Source organism: Podarcis bocagei, assembly GCF_964188305.1.
Source record: "Podarcis bocagei genome assembly, chromosome: 17".
Taxonomy (NCBI): Eukaryota; Metazoa; Chordata; class Lepidosauria; order Squamata; family Lacertidae; genus Podarcis; species Podarcis bocagei.
The window spans coordinates 8256429-8272659 of NC_138143.1; the positions used below are offsets into that span (position 1 = coordinate 8256429).

General features: G+C 44.6%; 1 protein-coding gene across 4 annotated transcripts in view; it reads right to left on the reverse strand.

Annotated features, from left to right (window-relative positions):
• RFX1 (regulatory factor X1) overlaps nucleotides 1-16231 on the reverse strand; it is a 51453-nt gene that overhangs the window by 19974 nt on the left and 15248 nt on the right. The window contains exons 1-8 of one of the 4 annotated variants that reach the window (XM_081175846.1): nucleotides 15930-16069; nucleotides 9220-9329; nucleotides 8526-8609; nucleotides 6459-6551; nucleotides 4123-4218; nucleotides 3057-3143; nucleotides 1987-2349; nucleotides 516-610 (exon numbers count right to left, since the gene is read on the reverse strand). In XM_081175846.1, the coding sequence (XP_081031972.1) occupies nucleotides 516-610; nucleotides 1987-2349; nucleotides 3057-3143; nucleotides 4123-4218; nucleotides 6459-6551; nucleotides 8526-8609; nucleotides 9220-9329; nucleotides 15930-15972 (971 nt within the window). In that variant the 5' untranslated portion in view covers nucleotides 15973-16069. Of the gene's footprint in view, nucleotides 1-515; nucleotides 611-1986; nucleotides 2350-3056; nucleotides 3144-4122; nucleotides 4219-6458; nucleotides 6552-8525; nucleotides 8610-9219; nucleotides 9330-15929; nucleotides 16070-16231 lie in introns of those variants that run through there. The other 3 variants (XM_081175844.1, XM_081175845.1, XM_081175847.1) reach the window with 3 other exon arrangements.

A 16231-nucleotide genomic window follows, 5' to 3' on the forward strand; every position in this document is an offset into this window, starting at 1 on the left:
TTGTGGGTTTTCCGTCTTGTGAGGCATTCGTCTTGCGGGGTACCACTGTAGTACCTATTTATTTACTCGTGCTGGCATGCTTTCGAACTGCTAGCTTGGCAGGAGCTGGGACAGAGCAACGGGAGCTCACTCCGTTGTGCAGACTTGAACTGCCGACCTTCCGATCGGCAAGGCTCAGCACCACCTGCCCCCAGAACATAATGTTCTTTCTGGCTGCGACTGGGTGCAGATACTCCATAATCATTAACCCCTCATTGCTAGGTGGCACCAATGTTGTGATGGAACCTGGCCATCCAGAAAGACATTTCCAGCCGCTAGATCATTGTCTGGCCATCTATGCACAGTTGACCGTCTCTGGCTTAAGATACAGAATAGAACCAATTAGCATCTGTGTGAAGATCTGTGTCTCTTGCAACCTGCACCTGACAGGAGTCCATGCCCGGCTCACTGTGAGCTTGAATGCTGGGGTAGCACTGGTATGATAAAGCCTTCCTTCTTACCAGGCATGTACTCACATGGTACTTGCTGTGTAGCTGGCATCACCTCCTTCCACATACTGCACCTGGTTGGGATAGACATGCTGCACAGGTACCTGCTGGAGCTGCTGCACCTGAGAACACAGCAAGCCCACAAAGAGAGGAAAGAAAAAGAGGTGAGACAGGATGGGCCAAGGTCGCTGCGCTCTACTCTCTCTAATCTCTCCCAAGAGGATGCTCTAGACAAAAGGCGACCTCTCTGCCTTCCTAATTGCCACACCTACTGTCAATCTGCTTGCAGCTGTCATCACCTGTCTCATGATTTATATTTGCCTCTATATCTGGCATTGATCTAGCAGACATTAAACGTGGGGGGGGGGCTGGGGGGGGCGGGACTCTAGTATGCTTATTCCCATGGACCAAGGATTCCCCCACAAGTCAGAGCCATGGTGAGGAAAGTCAGGAACCCAGGGTCCACATACTCTGATCCTGGCAAAAGCAGCACAATGGTATAACATGGAGAAGGAAGTGCTGGGGGCTCTTGCTAGGCAGGCAAGAGCCCCCAACAGATTCTCTTGCTTTCCCTTCTGGAATGCTAAGGTGCAGAACTGCATGCAATTCCATCACTTCTAAAGGTCACTTTGCACATTTTTGTTAAGAGTGCAGCTAAAATGTTGCAAGTGTACATCTACAAGAGCAAAGTGCAGGTGTGAGAAATATACATTTGTATTATGCAGATGCACTTGTAGGACAGCCGTGATTGGCTGCAGTTGCCCTCGAGTGCATGCTCAGTGGCAAACCTGGGTTTGCTCCTGTGTAATGTGTGAAATGGCCCTTTGCAACAATGGTACAATATTGGTTTTATGGAAAAACATGGATTATAGCACACCTTTATAAACAAGAGGCCTTTTACTTGCCATGATGGTTCTAATGTCTTACAATCTGATGAGGTGATTTGAAGAAAACTCAGTTTCCACTCATTAGACAGCAGCTAACTTTGGCTCAGGGAGCTGCCTTTGTTTCAGTAGCTGATACAGTTTAAGGGCAAACAGGCTAAGTAGTCCTCATACAATCAGTACTGCATGATTTAGCTTACCTAGATCAGACCTTGTTCATAAACATAGATGCAGTTATCTGGGATCCTGGCTAGCTATGGCAAGCCTCTGTTCTGGCTCCCAAATACTGAAAGTCCTGCACAAAACGTAGCATGCTTATCTGGTGGCATATGTCTCCCACAAACCCCAATCCCTCAAGACTTCCATATCTACACCTGATTCAAGCAAATGAAATCAAAATCACATCCAGTGCTGAAGAGGTCCAAGAATTTCAATTTCTCTGGCAGTATGTGGGGAAGGAAAGAGGGTTGCTCTACCATCGCTAATTAAGAGGAGAGTCACAATCGTAGAGAAGGGGATAATGCTGGCAAGCTCTGCTACCTGACTCTGTGGGAAGGGAAATGCACAGAGCTTGCTATTCTTGGATCTCAATCGGTGCCCTCTGCAGGACCTACTTTAAGTGCTGTAGCTGCTGTTCCAAACACTAGCACCTGAGGGACTCTCTGAATCTTGACTCTCTGGTCAGGGCTGGAGTGATGAGAGGAGAGGAATGGCAGCTGCTCTATCACCACCTTCTGTTGTGGCAGGAGGAGCGGTTGAGGAAGCATGCGGACCAGCTCCACCCACTGCTCCGAGGCAGAATCTAGAGAATGCATGTAGTGGAGCCTGTGCTCTGGGCCAGATAAACAGCAGCTGGCCAGCTGGGGTGCACTGTTGCTGCTGCTGCTGCTGCACTCTAGGGAGAGACCTTGCTGCACTTCTTGTTGCTCTTGCTGCTGCGACTGCTGATTGCTCTTAGAAGGGCCACTGTCTGCACTCTAAACAATAAACAGAGAGACTGAAGCAATCAGAGATAGTGGAGAAACCCAGAAATGTCCTGCCGGAATGAAGGATTAAGGCAGAGGGTGGTATTCAATTAAATAATTGCAGAAGCAGAATGAGTTCCACTTGCGCAAGGGAACTTCCCCTCTTCTTTTCCCAATACCATTCGTATCCAGGGAACCTGCAGAACAGATTGAGGATGGTGGAAGTTCTGTTGCACAAGGAGAGATTGTGCTGATGGAATATTCCCCTTAATGCTACTTTGATTACAACCCAGAAGGTCCACGCATTCTGCCTCATCTGCATTTTGCCCAATGAGCCCAAGGCATTCTATAATGGTGGCTAAGAAGGTTCCTTACAAAACAAGAACTGGCAGGGATGAGAACCTTCCCCATCTTCATTGTCTAGAATTTATGGTGATCACCGTGGGGCTGGGGGAGTTATGGGTGACTACTAACCACTTCTTCAAGAGAAGAAGGGTGTGGGGGAGTTTGGATATATCCAGAAAGCTAGTTCTGGGTGGGAAAGATTTAAACGTCCCACCGCTGAGGAATTCAGGACAGGAATGGGTGCAAAGGCTTTAGTGCCCTGGCACTGGCTAGCTGTCTTGGGGAGCAGCTAATCTAGGAATATCCTCCATGGCAGATCACAGCTGCTACCAAAGTAGGGCAGCCAGAAAGCAACAGTCAAATCTCTTTCTTACCTCTTGAGTAACATGAACCTGCTGGAGTCCTTGCACTGCCAGCTGCTGAACTGTGCCTGCTTTGGGAGTTGTCTGCACAACAGATCTCTGCAGAAACAAACCAGAATTTATCAGAATGCCTTGGATGGCAGAGGTGATACAAGGCCTCCTTGCCCCAAGGATAGCTGTAGTCGAGCTTGCAATACATACTGACAAGAGCAGGCCAATGGGAACCTAACCCTAACCCTAGGACATGAAACATGCAAAGTAATGATTTTTCTTTTTACAGAAGTCTTACAAAAATACTATTCTCACAAAAGGCCCTACAAACATATTACTTCATTTGGGTATTCCAAGGAATCTGAACACAATTAGGAGAAACTCAACAAAGCACTCTTGTCGGCATAAGCATTTCTGTTCCAAGGCTTCTCCTGACCCTCTCCAGGCCAATTTGGGCGGGGTGGGGTTGGGGAAGAGATTCCTGTTGTACTAGGACAGTGATGGTCAAACTTGGCCCTCCAGCTGTTTTGGGACTACAATTCCCATCATCCCTGACCACTGGTCCTGTTAGCTAGGGATGATGGGAGTTGTAGTCCAAAAACAGCTGGAGGGCCAAGTTTGGCCATCACTGCACTAGCAGAGGTCCTCATGTGGGCTTCCACAACTGAGATTGCTTAGTTGATTCTGGCCCATTAATTTTATATTAGTCTTATAAATCTGAATTGCACCCCAAAACATCACGTGGAAAGTTTGATTTCTGAAAACTAAATATCACATAAATACGTCAGTTTGTAGCAATGTGAAAGGGACAGTTGTTTAGAGTTACACATATCTGGCATTTGGTGTGACACCTCCACAACAAAACAAAGGTAAACTATAGGAAAGTTCACACTACCTTATAACTGAAAGCATTGGCTACATGGAGTGCAATAAAGATCTTGAAAGTGCTTAGAAACTGTTAACAGATAGAACTTTGAAAATCTAGTGTGAACACTTGACAAGCTGCAGCTTTTGCTACCCGAAAATCCGATCACATTACCATGACTGGGAAGAGACCACAAGATATTGGCAAGCAAAGATACAGCACCTCTTGTGCTACAGGCACTTGCTGGACTCCGTGAACCTGGAGCTGCTGCACTTGTCCCGGTTTAGCAGCAGAGCTGCTGTTCTGGACAGGGGAACGCTGAAAGGCAAGGAAGGAGACTTTACTTTTGGGTATGGACGAAGGAGCAAGGCATAACTGCATGATGTACTACTGTCTCAGAATTCATGCTTACTTTCTCTCCTCCTGGAGTCAGGTGGTGTCCCTCCCTCAGTCATGGTGCACTCTACTTCTAAGAAAAACTTCCACATGGTCATTATACTGCTGATGAACATTTTATGGAAGAGAAAGGTTGTCCAGCGCTACCAATTTTTATAACAAAAAAGCAGGAGGGGACACCACACGCACTGCTATATTCTTTGCTTAAGTCTGTTGGTTAGAAGAGGGGCACTGAATTGTGCCCAACATTGGGGGGCCCGTCACACGCATCACAACATTGTGCAGCTGTCGCAGACCTCCCAAGTGTCTGTGCAGCGTCTCCCGACACTGCACAAGCAAGGCAACTTTCGGCCAGGCCACACCGCTCCGTGCAGTGTCTCTCAAAACTGTGCAGCTGGGGTGATTTCCAGGATGGTGGAGGACCATGGACAAAGGTAGGAGGGAGGAAGCAGACAGGCGAGAAAGTGCTCAGCCTCCTCAAGATGGGGGGGCGGGTTTCAGCCCCATCCCAACAGATATGGGGGGCGGGGGCTGAAGACGCCTCAGCTTTATAGAGTTGGTGCCTATGGAGGTCAGAGATCAAATATTCTAAGTAACTTGCATTTCTTCCCAGGTTACATATGGTGCTATCTACAAAAATGACAGAATGAACATAAACTGGCTATTGAAAAATGGCAACACACAGAAACCAGTCCAGTCTCAGTCTCCTGGGACATTAATTGTCTAACCTGTATATTGAAACAAAGGATGCTGTACGGAAACAACAGAATATAAGGCTGCTAAATGATCACAGCCTGGGCACAGTAACACACACGCACACACACTTGATGCAAAATAGGCATGTTGTCTTTTCTGGCGATCACTCGTAGTCGAGTAAGATTGTCTTCCATGAATATGGTCTTAACAGTGTGTCCGTAAGTGACTGTGGAGGCCAATTCTAGGGAGCGGGTGGCACTGTGGTCTAAACCATTGAGCCTCTTGGGCTTGCCGATCAGAAGGTCGGCAGCTTGAGTCTGTGTAACGGGGTGAGCCCCTGCTTTGTCCCAGCTTCTACCCACCTAGCAGTTCAAAAGCATACCAACATAAGGAGATAAATAGGTGGGAAAATAAAGTGTTTCTGTGCGCTCTGGCACTTGTCATGGTGTCCTGTTACGCCAGAAGGAGTTTACTCATGCTGGCCACATGACCCAGAAAGCTGTCTGCAGACAAACGCTGGCTCCCTCGGCCTGAAGCGAGATGAGCGCTGTACCACACAGTCAAGTTTGACTGGACTTAACCGTCCAGGGATCCTTTACCGTTACCTAGCAGGCATGTGGTAGGGCTGTAACCCTTCAAGTAATCTGTCAATTTCTTTAGGCCACAGTAACTGAAATTCATCCTACAGCCCTAGGACAGCCTACCCCAACCTCCCCACCCCCAGTATCTTGGACTACAATTCCCATCGGTCCCAGTTAACACAGATGAAGGGGCTTGTAGTCTGCAACAGCTGCAGGGCACCAGGCTGAGGAAGGCTCATCTAGACAAGCTGATCTGTAAGCTAGAGAAGTCCCCATTAAAGCGGATACAATCAACTTAATCCTCAAAGTGGCTAACAAATATGATACAGCAGGTTTCCAAGGGTTCTGATGTCACCCTGTAGGCCAACTTCAAGTAGGCTCCCAAATCACTTGGAAAAGCCCCATTGGATGCAACTGTGACAGAGAAATTTTGTGTTTTCAGTGCCACCACAAGTGGGCTCACTAATTATCTCTTTTTGATCATATTTGCACTGAGATTTATGCTGTGCAGGTCTTAGTAATCTTTCATCTTGCCTCGTTGCTCCTACCTCACTGGTAAGCCAGGGAGCAGACTGAGCTCTGTGATTTGTGAGAGGATGCTTAGGAGCAACTGAGGTTGGATAAGAACCCATTGCCAGGTAATGAGAAGATGTTCCCAGGTCTCACAGAATATGATAGTCACAAGGGAGCTTAGGAGGAAACTGGAAATGGGCATCAACTGTGGAGGAACCAGGAAGTAGCTGATGAAGAAAAGAAGTATTGGACTGATCAGGCAGATAAATAAATGAGCAACATCATTCAACACAGTGAAGGCAAAACTAGGCTTTCTTTGACTCATGGCGGATGGAACATCTGAACAGGCTTTCCAAACATCTGGCCACCCACCTCAGGTGAAGAGTGGACCTGCTGCACACCATGGACGGCCAGCGCAACAGCTCCTCCTTTACCAGCCTGTGAAGTACTCTGTACCACCAGCCGCTGAAACAGGATGACATGAAAGAAGCAAGCCCTGGTTAATTACCGTATCTCCAGGAGACTGTTCAGAAGCTACTGACCAGTGGGCTACCAAAGAACTGCTCACCAACCAAACACACACACTTGGTGAATTATAATACGAGCAATTTTTTACTAGCTACCTTTCACGTAGGCAATTACCTTCCCACCCCACCCTGCACTACTCACTGTCATTTTCTCACTCAGTTGTCAAGGCAGCCATACCAGCTAAGAGAAGGTGTTTTTTTAAAGAGAGAGATTCGGGAAAGCCTGCTGAGAGGATCAAACAAAACATGGAACCGCCTCCTCAAATGGGATGCTCTGCAATCAACCACTTCCGGTTTGCCACCAAGGGGAAAGGAAGCCGGGATCACTATTGCAGTGAACTGGCTGCTGTTTTTGGAGTGGCTCGTAGGCAGCGAGAGCCCCAAAGAAGGTCCTGGGGATGACCAGGACGTCAAAGGCTCCCGCTGAGACCAAAAGTGAGCTCCCAACGGGTCTGATGAGCATCTTTAGAGATGGGTTAAAAGCTCTGAAACCAAGAACTGAGGATTCCCTTGGCCAGACAAATATAGGGGAAAGGAAGCCGGGATCACTATTGCAGTGAACTGGCTGCTGTTTTTGGAGTTTTGGGGTGGCTCGTAGGCAGCGAGAGCCCCAAAGAAGGTCCTGGAGATGACCAGGACGTCAAAGGCTCCCGCTGAGACCAAAAGTGAGCTCAAAATAAGTCAGCTTCAGGTGTACATAGCCAACAGGTTGCCAAACTCTGTAACTCAAAATAATAGTGTATTAAGATTGTTTTGCACATTTAATTGAGGATAGAAAAATTGAGGAACGCAGCTTTATCCCAGACCTTACAGTTTTCACCAGTAGAGTCTTGGAAACTTGACAGCTCAGAGGCAAGACTTGAAGCCATAAATAACCAGTAGCAGACAGAGAGGCGAAGTGATTTCTCACTTCACCTGACTTCTGGTTGCCTGTGTGGCTGCTGTGATGAAGTAAGTGTGGTGAAATCCTATGCTCCTGCTGGTAGGTTTGCACTACACTGACCTCACGGCCATCTTGCCTTTCCCTTCTCTGCCCCAGTATCCAGCATCAATGTGAGTGACGAGGTCTGATGAGTACTGCTGCCTCACCCTGCTTTCTGCTGCTGGAAATACCAGTGCTAATAAGACAGAATCATTAGTGGGATGTCCACAAGGTTGAAGTTTCAACAAAAAGTACATAATTTTTAAGAGCTGGGAAGGGCTAGATGGATTATCAATAACAACCACTCACCCTAATGTTTGACAGTGGAACAAACTCCCTTGGGAGGCGGGAGGCTCTCCTCCCTTGGAGGTTTTTAAGCAGAGGCTGGATGACCATCTGTCATGGACGCTATAGATGTGATTCCTGCACTGCCGGGGTTGGACTAGATGTCCCTCGAGGTCCCTTCAAACTCTACAATTCTATGATTCTAATAGATTCTATACACAGGTGACTATAGAACTGTAGAGACGGGAGCAACAACAAGGGTCATGGAGCCCACTCCCTTGCAATGCAGGAATCTCAACTAAAGCATCCACGGCAGATGGCCACTCAACCTCTGCTTAAAAACCTCAAAGGAAGGAGAGATTTCTCCAGTGAAGGAGAAAACCATCAAATAAGGATTCCCTCAACAGAAATACTGGAAACTGTAGTTCTGCAAGAGGTCTATGGGTGTCTAATATAGAAATCCTAGCAACCTAATAAAACAATTCACCCTTGGCAAAGATTATGCTACTTTACAGCTATCTGAGTTAGTAGTATACAGGCCCCCTATTTCTCATGACAATAAGCTGCAACAGCTAGAATATATTCTCAGGACAACATCTGTATCACTCAGTTGCAGACACAGCAGGCAGGCCACTGGGCAGACGCATGTGCTTTAAAACTGCACCAATTACTTGTGGCAGCGTCACAGAGAAAGTTCAGACTCACCTGCTGGGGTACTTGTACACTTGTGAGCTGTAGAGGTGATACCGTTCCAGGCTTCGTCTGCACACTAGCTTGGACCAATAACCTCTGCCAAAACAAAAACAAACTAGCCAAGGATCAAGGCAACAAAGGCAATTCACAGAAAACATTTTATCTGCTGCCAGTTTCACCTGCATTCCCCCTCAAAGATAGCAAGGCTCACTGTAAAGTCCACAAAGCACTGATATTTGCATTTAGCACAGGGGGATAATGATCCTGGCTGGGTGAAGAACCTCTGCTATTGGTTTCTTATACACAATTTCAAGAAAAGAATATAGGAGCTCTTACTTACAAACCTCCCACCCTACCTACATGACCGTGTCCGTCTTTTGCTAAAGACTTTGCACCCCTCTTCCAACCCATATAACTGAGAACAAAACACAGAATTACCTACTTCTCTGATCCACAAAACAAACCCACTTGTTCTGGTTTCCAGGACCTTCCCCCTGCTCTTACCAACTATATCCCATTCTATATTTATGGAATCCAAGAACTTTATTCACAGCTCTCCTTACCTTTTATTCTAACACCACTAATTCAGAGGTATCTGGACTTTTAAAATGTCAAAGTAGTCCTGATTAAGAGAGCAGCCCCATCTGCTTCATTACAGGGTGGCCATTGTTGAACTAACCACAGAAACCATGGCTGAGCTACATACCTGCTGAGTAGCCTGGACTTGCTGGACCACCTGAGTTGGCACCCCTGACTGTGTGGCTGTGGAGCCTGGACTGGACTCTGAAACTGTGTCACTGGGCCTCATGGAGCTTTCTGTAGAGAGGCAGATGAGAAGAGTTAATAGCACCAGCCCCAACTCTCCAGCCACCTATTTAAAATCTCAACAGCAAAGTAGGTGATGCATAAGACTAGGCTTAGAACCCCCTAGCTCAGGCATTGGGAGTTCAGGTGTCCATGCCCTAGTTTATAATATGATTCAGTGAAAACTGGAAGGCCAAGAGTAATGATTCCTGTGTTTAACTGCTAGCTCTGTGGAGTGTTCACACAATACATTCTGCCACCCGACATAGTATAGCACACAATGAAAGGACTTTGCCCCAGCATCTCTTGCAACATTGCAGGGAATCTTGGGCCACATTTTACAGATTGCACCTAAATTATCACTCCCACAAACTCTGATGCCCCAAGCAACTGCTTGAGATGATGGCCCGTGTTTTGGAGGGGAACAAATTCTGACCAGAACTACATTCCAATGAATTTTGACCTATCCAGAACTTTCACTATCCAGACCCTCAGATAGTAAAAGGAATTGTATGTAGTAGTTAAACATATAAAAGGCTGACCTCCCTGAAGAAGGAATAGACAAGAAAATATCTCCCTAGAATATTTCCAAATTACTGTTATTCGTTGCAATAAGCATGCAGCTGTTACTTGTTTGTGGAGAAGGTTCCATAGGTATTTCCTCAAGGCAGTGATTGCCAAGGGGATATCTCAATTTCTCAGCACTCGGTCTGCAATTTCTGGTCACTACAATTCTAACGTGTAGTAAGAAGTAAGTACCCTTGAGACCAATGGGGGTTCTTCCCAAGTAAACTGTGCATAGGACTACCGCCTGAGAAAATGCTATTTGCACGCAGTCACAAACACAACACTCTCTTATCACATTCATTGTGAATTAGTGCTGTGTGGAACAGGCTTGTGTGTTACAGCCACCTAATGGATACTGCCTGCAACATAGCTAGTAATAAGCAGCACATCCATTCTCCACTGCTCCTGCCATTTTATGAATTTTAAAATGCTTTGCCAACTTTAGAGACTGAATGAACTCTCTCACCCTGTCAGAATAGCAACAATAAAAAGAAATACACCAAAAAGGCTACCCAATCCTGCCACAGAAACATTTCACTATTTTATAAACTCCTAAAATAAAAACAATGAAACTCTGACAACGATGTGCTCCTATTCCCATGACTGGTACATGGATATTCTGATTTTTTTAGACGTGGCAAACAGCAGTATGTCTGTCTCCTGCAGAAAGGCTATATCCACTGTATAAACCCACGCTCAATTATGTCAATATAGGATACTGTGTCCCTGGCACTTGATCAAAACCTGATGAAGTTATCGTGCTATAATGAATAATTCCAGTGTTTCTCATTTTCTAGATCTCACCTCTCCCCTATTTTTCACAAACTGGCAAAGGAAGCAGGTACATCTATTTCCCAAAAGCAAGGACTGACCACTTGAGGCAAGCAGTAGTTGTGATAACTAGGAATCTTCCAGTGCCAAGTGCAGAATTATGAACTCTTGGTGCTCAGGAGTTGGTTTTAACAATGCTCTGCTTGAATAGAGTTTGCTTCTTTTTTGCTGTAATTCCAGTGACTACAATGGATTTGCAAAAAAAAGCAGAGAATGTGACTTAGAAAAGCTCTGACCTCTGTCACAACTGGGCTGATCCTAAGCAGAAATCCCTTCCCAAGTACTTACGGTCAAAAGGCATTGCATAAAGGCAATCATAATACATGGTGAGGCTGTAAAAAAGGTTTCAGTTCTAGTTGTTCCTTTCCTTGAGAATAAAACAGACAAGGCTTTTATAAACTGTAACCTTGGCCAGATAATCCTTGCTAGTTCCTACCAAAGCTCCAGACAGGTTGGTTTCAAATAAACATTCGCATTGTAGTAGGTACACCCTCTGTTCTTCTCAGGATGGGGTGGCGGATGCCGGCTGTTCACCTGATTGTAATCACGAAGCGGGAGTTCACGTTTCACGAGTGTCTCATTTAACATGCACAGCGGGAGGGAGGAAAAGGGCAGGTGAAGTCACTCTGGGCCACCTGCAATAGGCTTGTGCATTTTTGTCCTTAGAAAAACTAGCATCATAAGTAGGGTTTCAAAACTGTTCTGTTTAAAAGCTTCAGCTCTTTTAACATGAAGAATGATCAGCAACTACATAACCAATATGACCATGCACATGTCTGAACTGAGGAGTGCAAAACCATATGGCAGACATCTCAACGATGAGAGAGTGTTCCATCTACAAAATAGCTGGAAGAGATCTATTCAGTTAATGACAAGGCGCTTGCAGATCCTCCAAGTGTCCCTATTTTCCAGGGACGTCCCTGACTTAGAGAAGCCATCCCGGTTTCTGATTTGATCCTGGAATGTCCTACTTTTCCTTAGGATGTCCCTATTTTCATTTGAGAAATGTTGGAAAGTATGGTAAGATGTCCCTATTTTGATTGGAGAAATGTTGGAGGGAACAGAGTTATCTGACCCCAGAACCGTCTGAAGGTAACCCTATTTAAGTAAGTTTTTTTAATGTTTAATGTTTTATTATGCTTTTATACAGGTTGGAAGCTGCCCAGAGCAGCTGGGACAACCCAGTAAGATGTGGGCGGTCTAAATAGTAAAATTATCAATATGGAATGGGACGTCCCTATTTTCATAAGAAAAATGTTGGAGGGTATCCGTTTTTACCTCCCAACATTCACAGAGCTACCTTTGGTTCTGGAACTCTAAAAATCCTAATTTAATCAGGATATTCTGCTGTGGCTGACAACAGAGGGCCTGGTGTTCTAGGCTAGAGGGTCAACAGACTGTCATAATGAGCCTTCCTTGAAAAGACAACTATAGAAAATGCAGGCAAGTTATCTGAAAGCAGTTGCTCTTTTCTGGGGAATGAGAGCATATAAGATCAAAGCGAACAGGAAGAAGCAAGACCAGAAAAAGGGGGACTGAAAAAGAGCCCGACAAAAATAAAAGTTAAAAGGGTTGGACCTGTGATAAGAAGAATTTAGCTTGCAGTGATTGGGCTTTACACTATACAAGACCTGAACCACTGCCAGATGGGAGCATTTTTGAATAGGCCCTTTGCCTGGAATGAACAAGCATTCTGTTCAATGCCCCAGTGACACAATTTCTAGATTTGCCAACTCTGACACGCTAATCAAGGAAAAATGGACAGGCTTTGATCCCTGGAAGGCAGAACCTTTCCACAGCTACCCCTCCTCTCACTACTGCTCTTACCTCAAGGCCCAAAGATAAGCAAACTTTCATTCAATCTTTCTTTTCCCCTTGCTAATTTCAGGACATTTTGGTACTAGAACTACTTTTACCAGAGTATTAAAGGAGTATACTTCCAATTACAACAGGGTTTATGATCCCCTGGGAGCTCAGCATGTATCTGCCCAAGCGTGTGTCTGCATGCACACAAACACATATGAACAGCCTTAACTCCTTTTGGAAACAAGTCACAGGAATAAACCTAAAGGAACAAGGCCCACTGGAATTAGCGCTGATCCTGGTAACTTTGCATGACCAGTATTCTTATTCCCATATTGCAGAATGGACAGCTGAGAGAGTTGCTTGCCTAAGGCAACCGTGGTTTGCTGACAACCATGGTTTGCTGACATTGTCATTTTGTTAAAAGAGAAAGATTACTGTATCAAGCATCTCTGTGTTCTTTTCACTATATTTTCTGGAAGCTTGTTGCCTGCCTTAATTTTCCATTTTTCTTTCTAGGCTAATGTGCACTGTTGCTCTGGTTTGTCTCCGCCCTTAGTTGAAACATCATCTTAATACTGTGACCAGATGCGGACTCCATAGCTTCAACATAAGACTTTTGTTTGTTCTTCACTTTCCATGATTTTGTTTAGCATCTAGCCCAATGAAGAGCTGGAGAACTCAAAAGCTTTCACACTATTTGGGGATATATTTTATCAGCCAAATAAGGGTATTGCCTTGATATGGATTTTGGAATATCACCGCTAGCCATCATTTAATGAGGTACACACTTTGGCAACTCAGCTGAAGGACATAATTTAACTAGGATTTGAAAAACCTGAAAAACAATAATGGCAAGATTATCCAGAAAAAATATTTGAGCAAAGTCCTCAGCTGCTATAAAACTGTTCAGTTCGACTTCACTGAAATGAAGCAGGACTGGCTATATATCTCTAGCATCAACCCAAAGAGAAACCTGCTATGACCACAGATGCCACTCTGCCAGCTCGCTCAAATGTGCTCTGCGTTGTTTGACAAAGGAGGGGGCACAAGGTAATGTGAGTTTTCTGAACATCCAAATAAAACTCTCACTGGCAGCAGAATGTCTACTTAAAAGCAAACTGAATTCATTGGGGCTTATTCCCAAATGAGCAGGGTTATGATTGCAGCCTGAGAAAAAGTTTCAAAAACAATTTAGCAGAATACATGAAGCAGGAGAGTTGGACTTCATCTAGAGTGAATTTGAACACTGCCTTCCTAGCCATCTTTACTTCTGTTTTTCAGTGCACTTGTTTTTCAGTGTAGCTGAAAATTAGTGGCTTTCTTCCATTTGCTGAATGAACAGGTCAGTGTAACTCGAAACCCTGCATATCCCTACATCAGCAGAAGGTATCACCTTACTCTTTTGTGATCTCTGATTTTGTCCAAAGCACGTGTTATAACAGCAGTGGAGTTAAAGAATAATAAGAATAATAATTCTGACAACTTACAGAAAATGCGACTTTAATATTAATGGATTGATTTTTAAAAGCTGATAAATTCAGACAATGTAACTTGCCAACAAGTAAATATAAATTGAGAGAGGTTGTGTTTTCTGTTTTCTAAACAAGCACAAGCATATAATTTGCCCAGTGGTCACTTATGGAATACAAAGCAAGAAAGAAGGCGATTAATAGTGGTGCCTGAAAATAAAGATTTAAAAAAACACCAGAGATCTGTTCGAGACTCAGTTTCTCAAATAAGAGGAAAGGAAGAAGCTGTCTTGTACCAGGTGAAATCCAGTACTGTCACTACTTCATGAATCTCCAGGATTTCAAGTAGTGGACTTCCCCCATCACCTGCTACTTGATTATTTTAACTGGAGCTGCCAGGGATCGAACCTGTGGGCTTCCCTCTGAAAAGCATGTATTCTACCAATGAGCTTTGGCCCTCCCCCATGAGGCAAGGTCAAATATTATTCCACTCCACTGCTGAAACATATGAAGCTGCCATTGTTCTGCTTAGCCCAATTTTGGCTGAACTGACTAGGAATGACTCTCTCTGTGACTGTCTATATGCAGAGCCTCTCCTGTCCATTTACCTCCTGGCTTTCTTGTCCAGTTTTGACAAAGTGTATGAAAAGAGCTATACACTTAAGTAGAAACAGAAGGGACAGCAGCTGAAGCAGGGAGGAAAATGTAGAAATGTGAAACAGGCAAAATGCAACCAATATCAAATATTTTCTGAACTCACAAAAATACCCCCCTTCCCTTATCTATACGCTGTTCATGCTTAGAGGCACTTTCCTTCAATACTCCTTCACTTCTTCTAAGATTAGACCCTGATACTGAAAACAGGTTCCGAGTCTGGATCCTGGTGAGAATGTACTATTTTTTAAAGGATCACATGAACCTTCACATGAAAAATCCAGCAGTTTCCAGCTCTACTGACTGAAAAGAGTAAGAACTAAGCTGAAGGAAAGACTAGAACTGGGAGAAAACACCAAATCCAACAGACATTCAATATTTCAACAGGACTCAATAGTGTGAAGTTGAATTCTGCCAGTTTTTTTCAGTTGCTTTCCATACATATGGAAATCTACACTCTCTGGAAAAAACTCAACCACAAAGCAAATCAAACAACTTCACTCTGCAGCTTAGGAGCTACCTGATTAGAATCAGAAGCAGTCCAGGTTTCTTTGGATCATATTTCAGGCCAGCTGAAGTGCTTCATTACACTACGAAAGACAGCAGGAATTCTATCTGGCTGTTTGCCTTGCCTTCTTAAGATACGGAGAAGGCTCCACCAGGAAGCAAGGCAACACAACTGATCCTAGGAGCCATTAAGATAGCGGAATTGAAGACATGACAGACATGACCCATCAAGCACAATGTCTGTGCAACCTCTATCTATTTTAATGAAGCGTGCACAGAAGAACTTCCTAGAGGATTGCATCCCATGTCAATTAGCAGATGGCAATGCATTTTCTGCCTCAGCAACCAGAATATCTTGGGCCAGCTCTGTCAAACACACACACACACACACACACACACACACACACACACACACTTGTATAAGGACCTGAACACCCTTGAAGTGGAGCTTGTACTGATCACCTTTGTCTAGAGTTGTACAAGTGCCATGGAAAGCAGTATTATTCATGTGTTTCTTCCAGCAAGCAGGTCAAAACATTCAGTGAAAATGGCTGCAGAGATTTTCCCTCTTAGTCTAATCTCCCTGGGTGCCCATGGCAAGAAACGGAGTGTGGAGAGTCCAATGCAATATGCTGCAGCAATCAATGAGCTCAGCTCTAAATGCCTATTTGTGGCACAATCCAGTGATAGTTAAACGTTTTCAAGTATCATTAACGTAAAAGTGGGAGAGTTCAGTATGTGCTTGAACCGCTCCCATTTAAATTGGCTGGAATCTCACCACTGATCAGTAGGCCTGCGCAGAGCTCTGATGCAGAGTTCATGTCATGTCTCCCAGTAGACTGGATGCAGACTATAGACCAGAATAACTAAAAAAATATGTAGATAATTTCACTGACAATCATAAAAAACTGATTAGTGACAGCAAAGACCTGCTGCGGAAGACAAAGCTGGGTTCTATTCTCATTGCTACACTTAAGTTCTAAATGCAAATCTTCATTGTTGATGCTGGAGCCAGAAAGAATTCTGCAAAACTCTTTTATCAACTGCAACTCTGTATATACATTCTAATTTATTAACCTA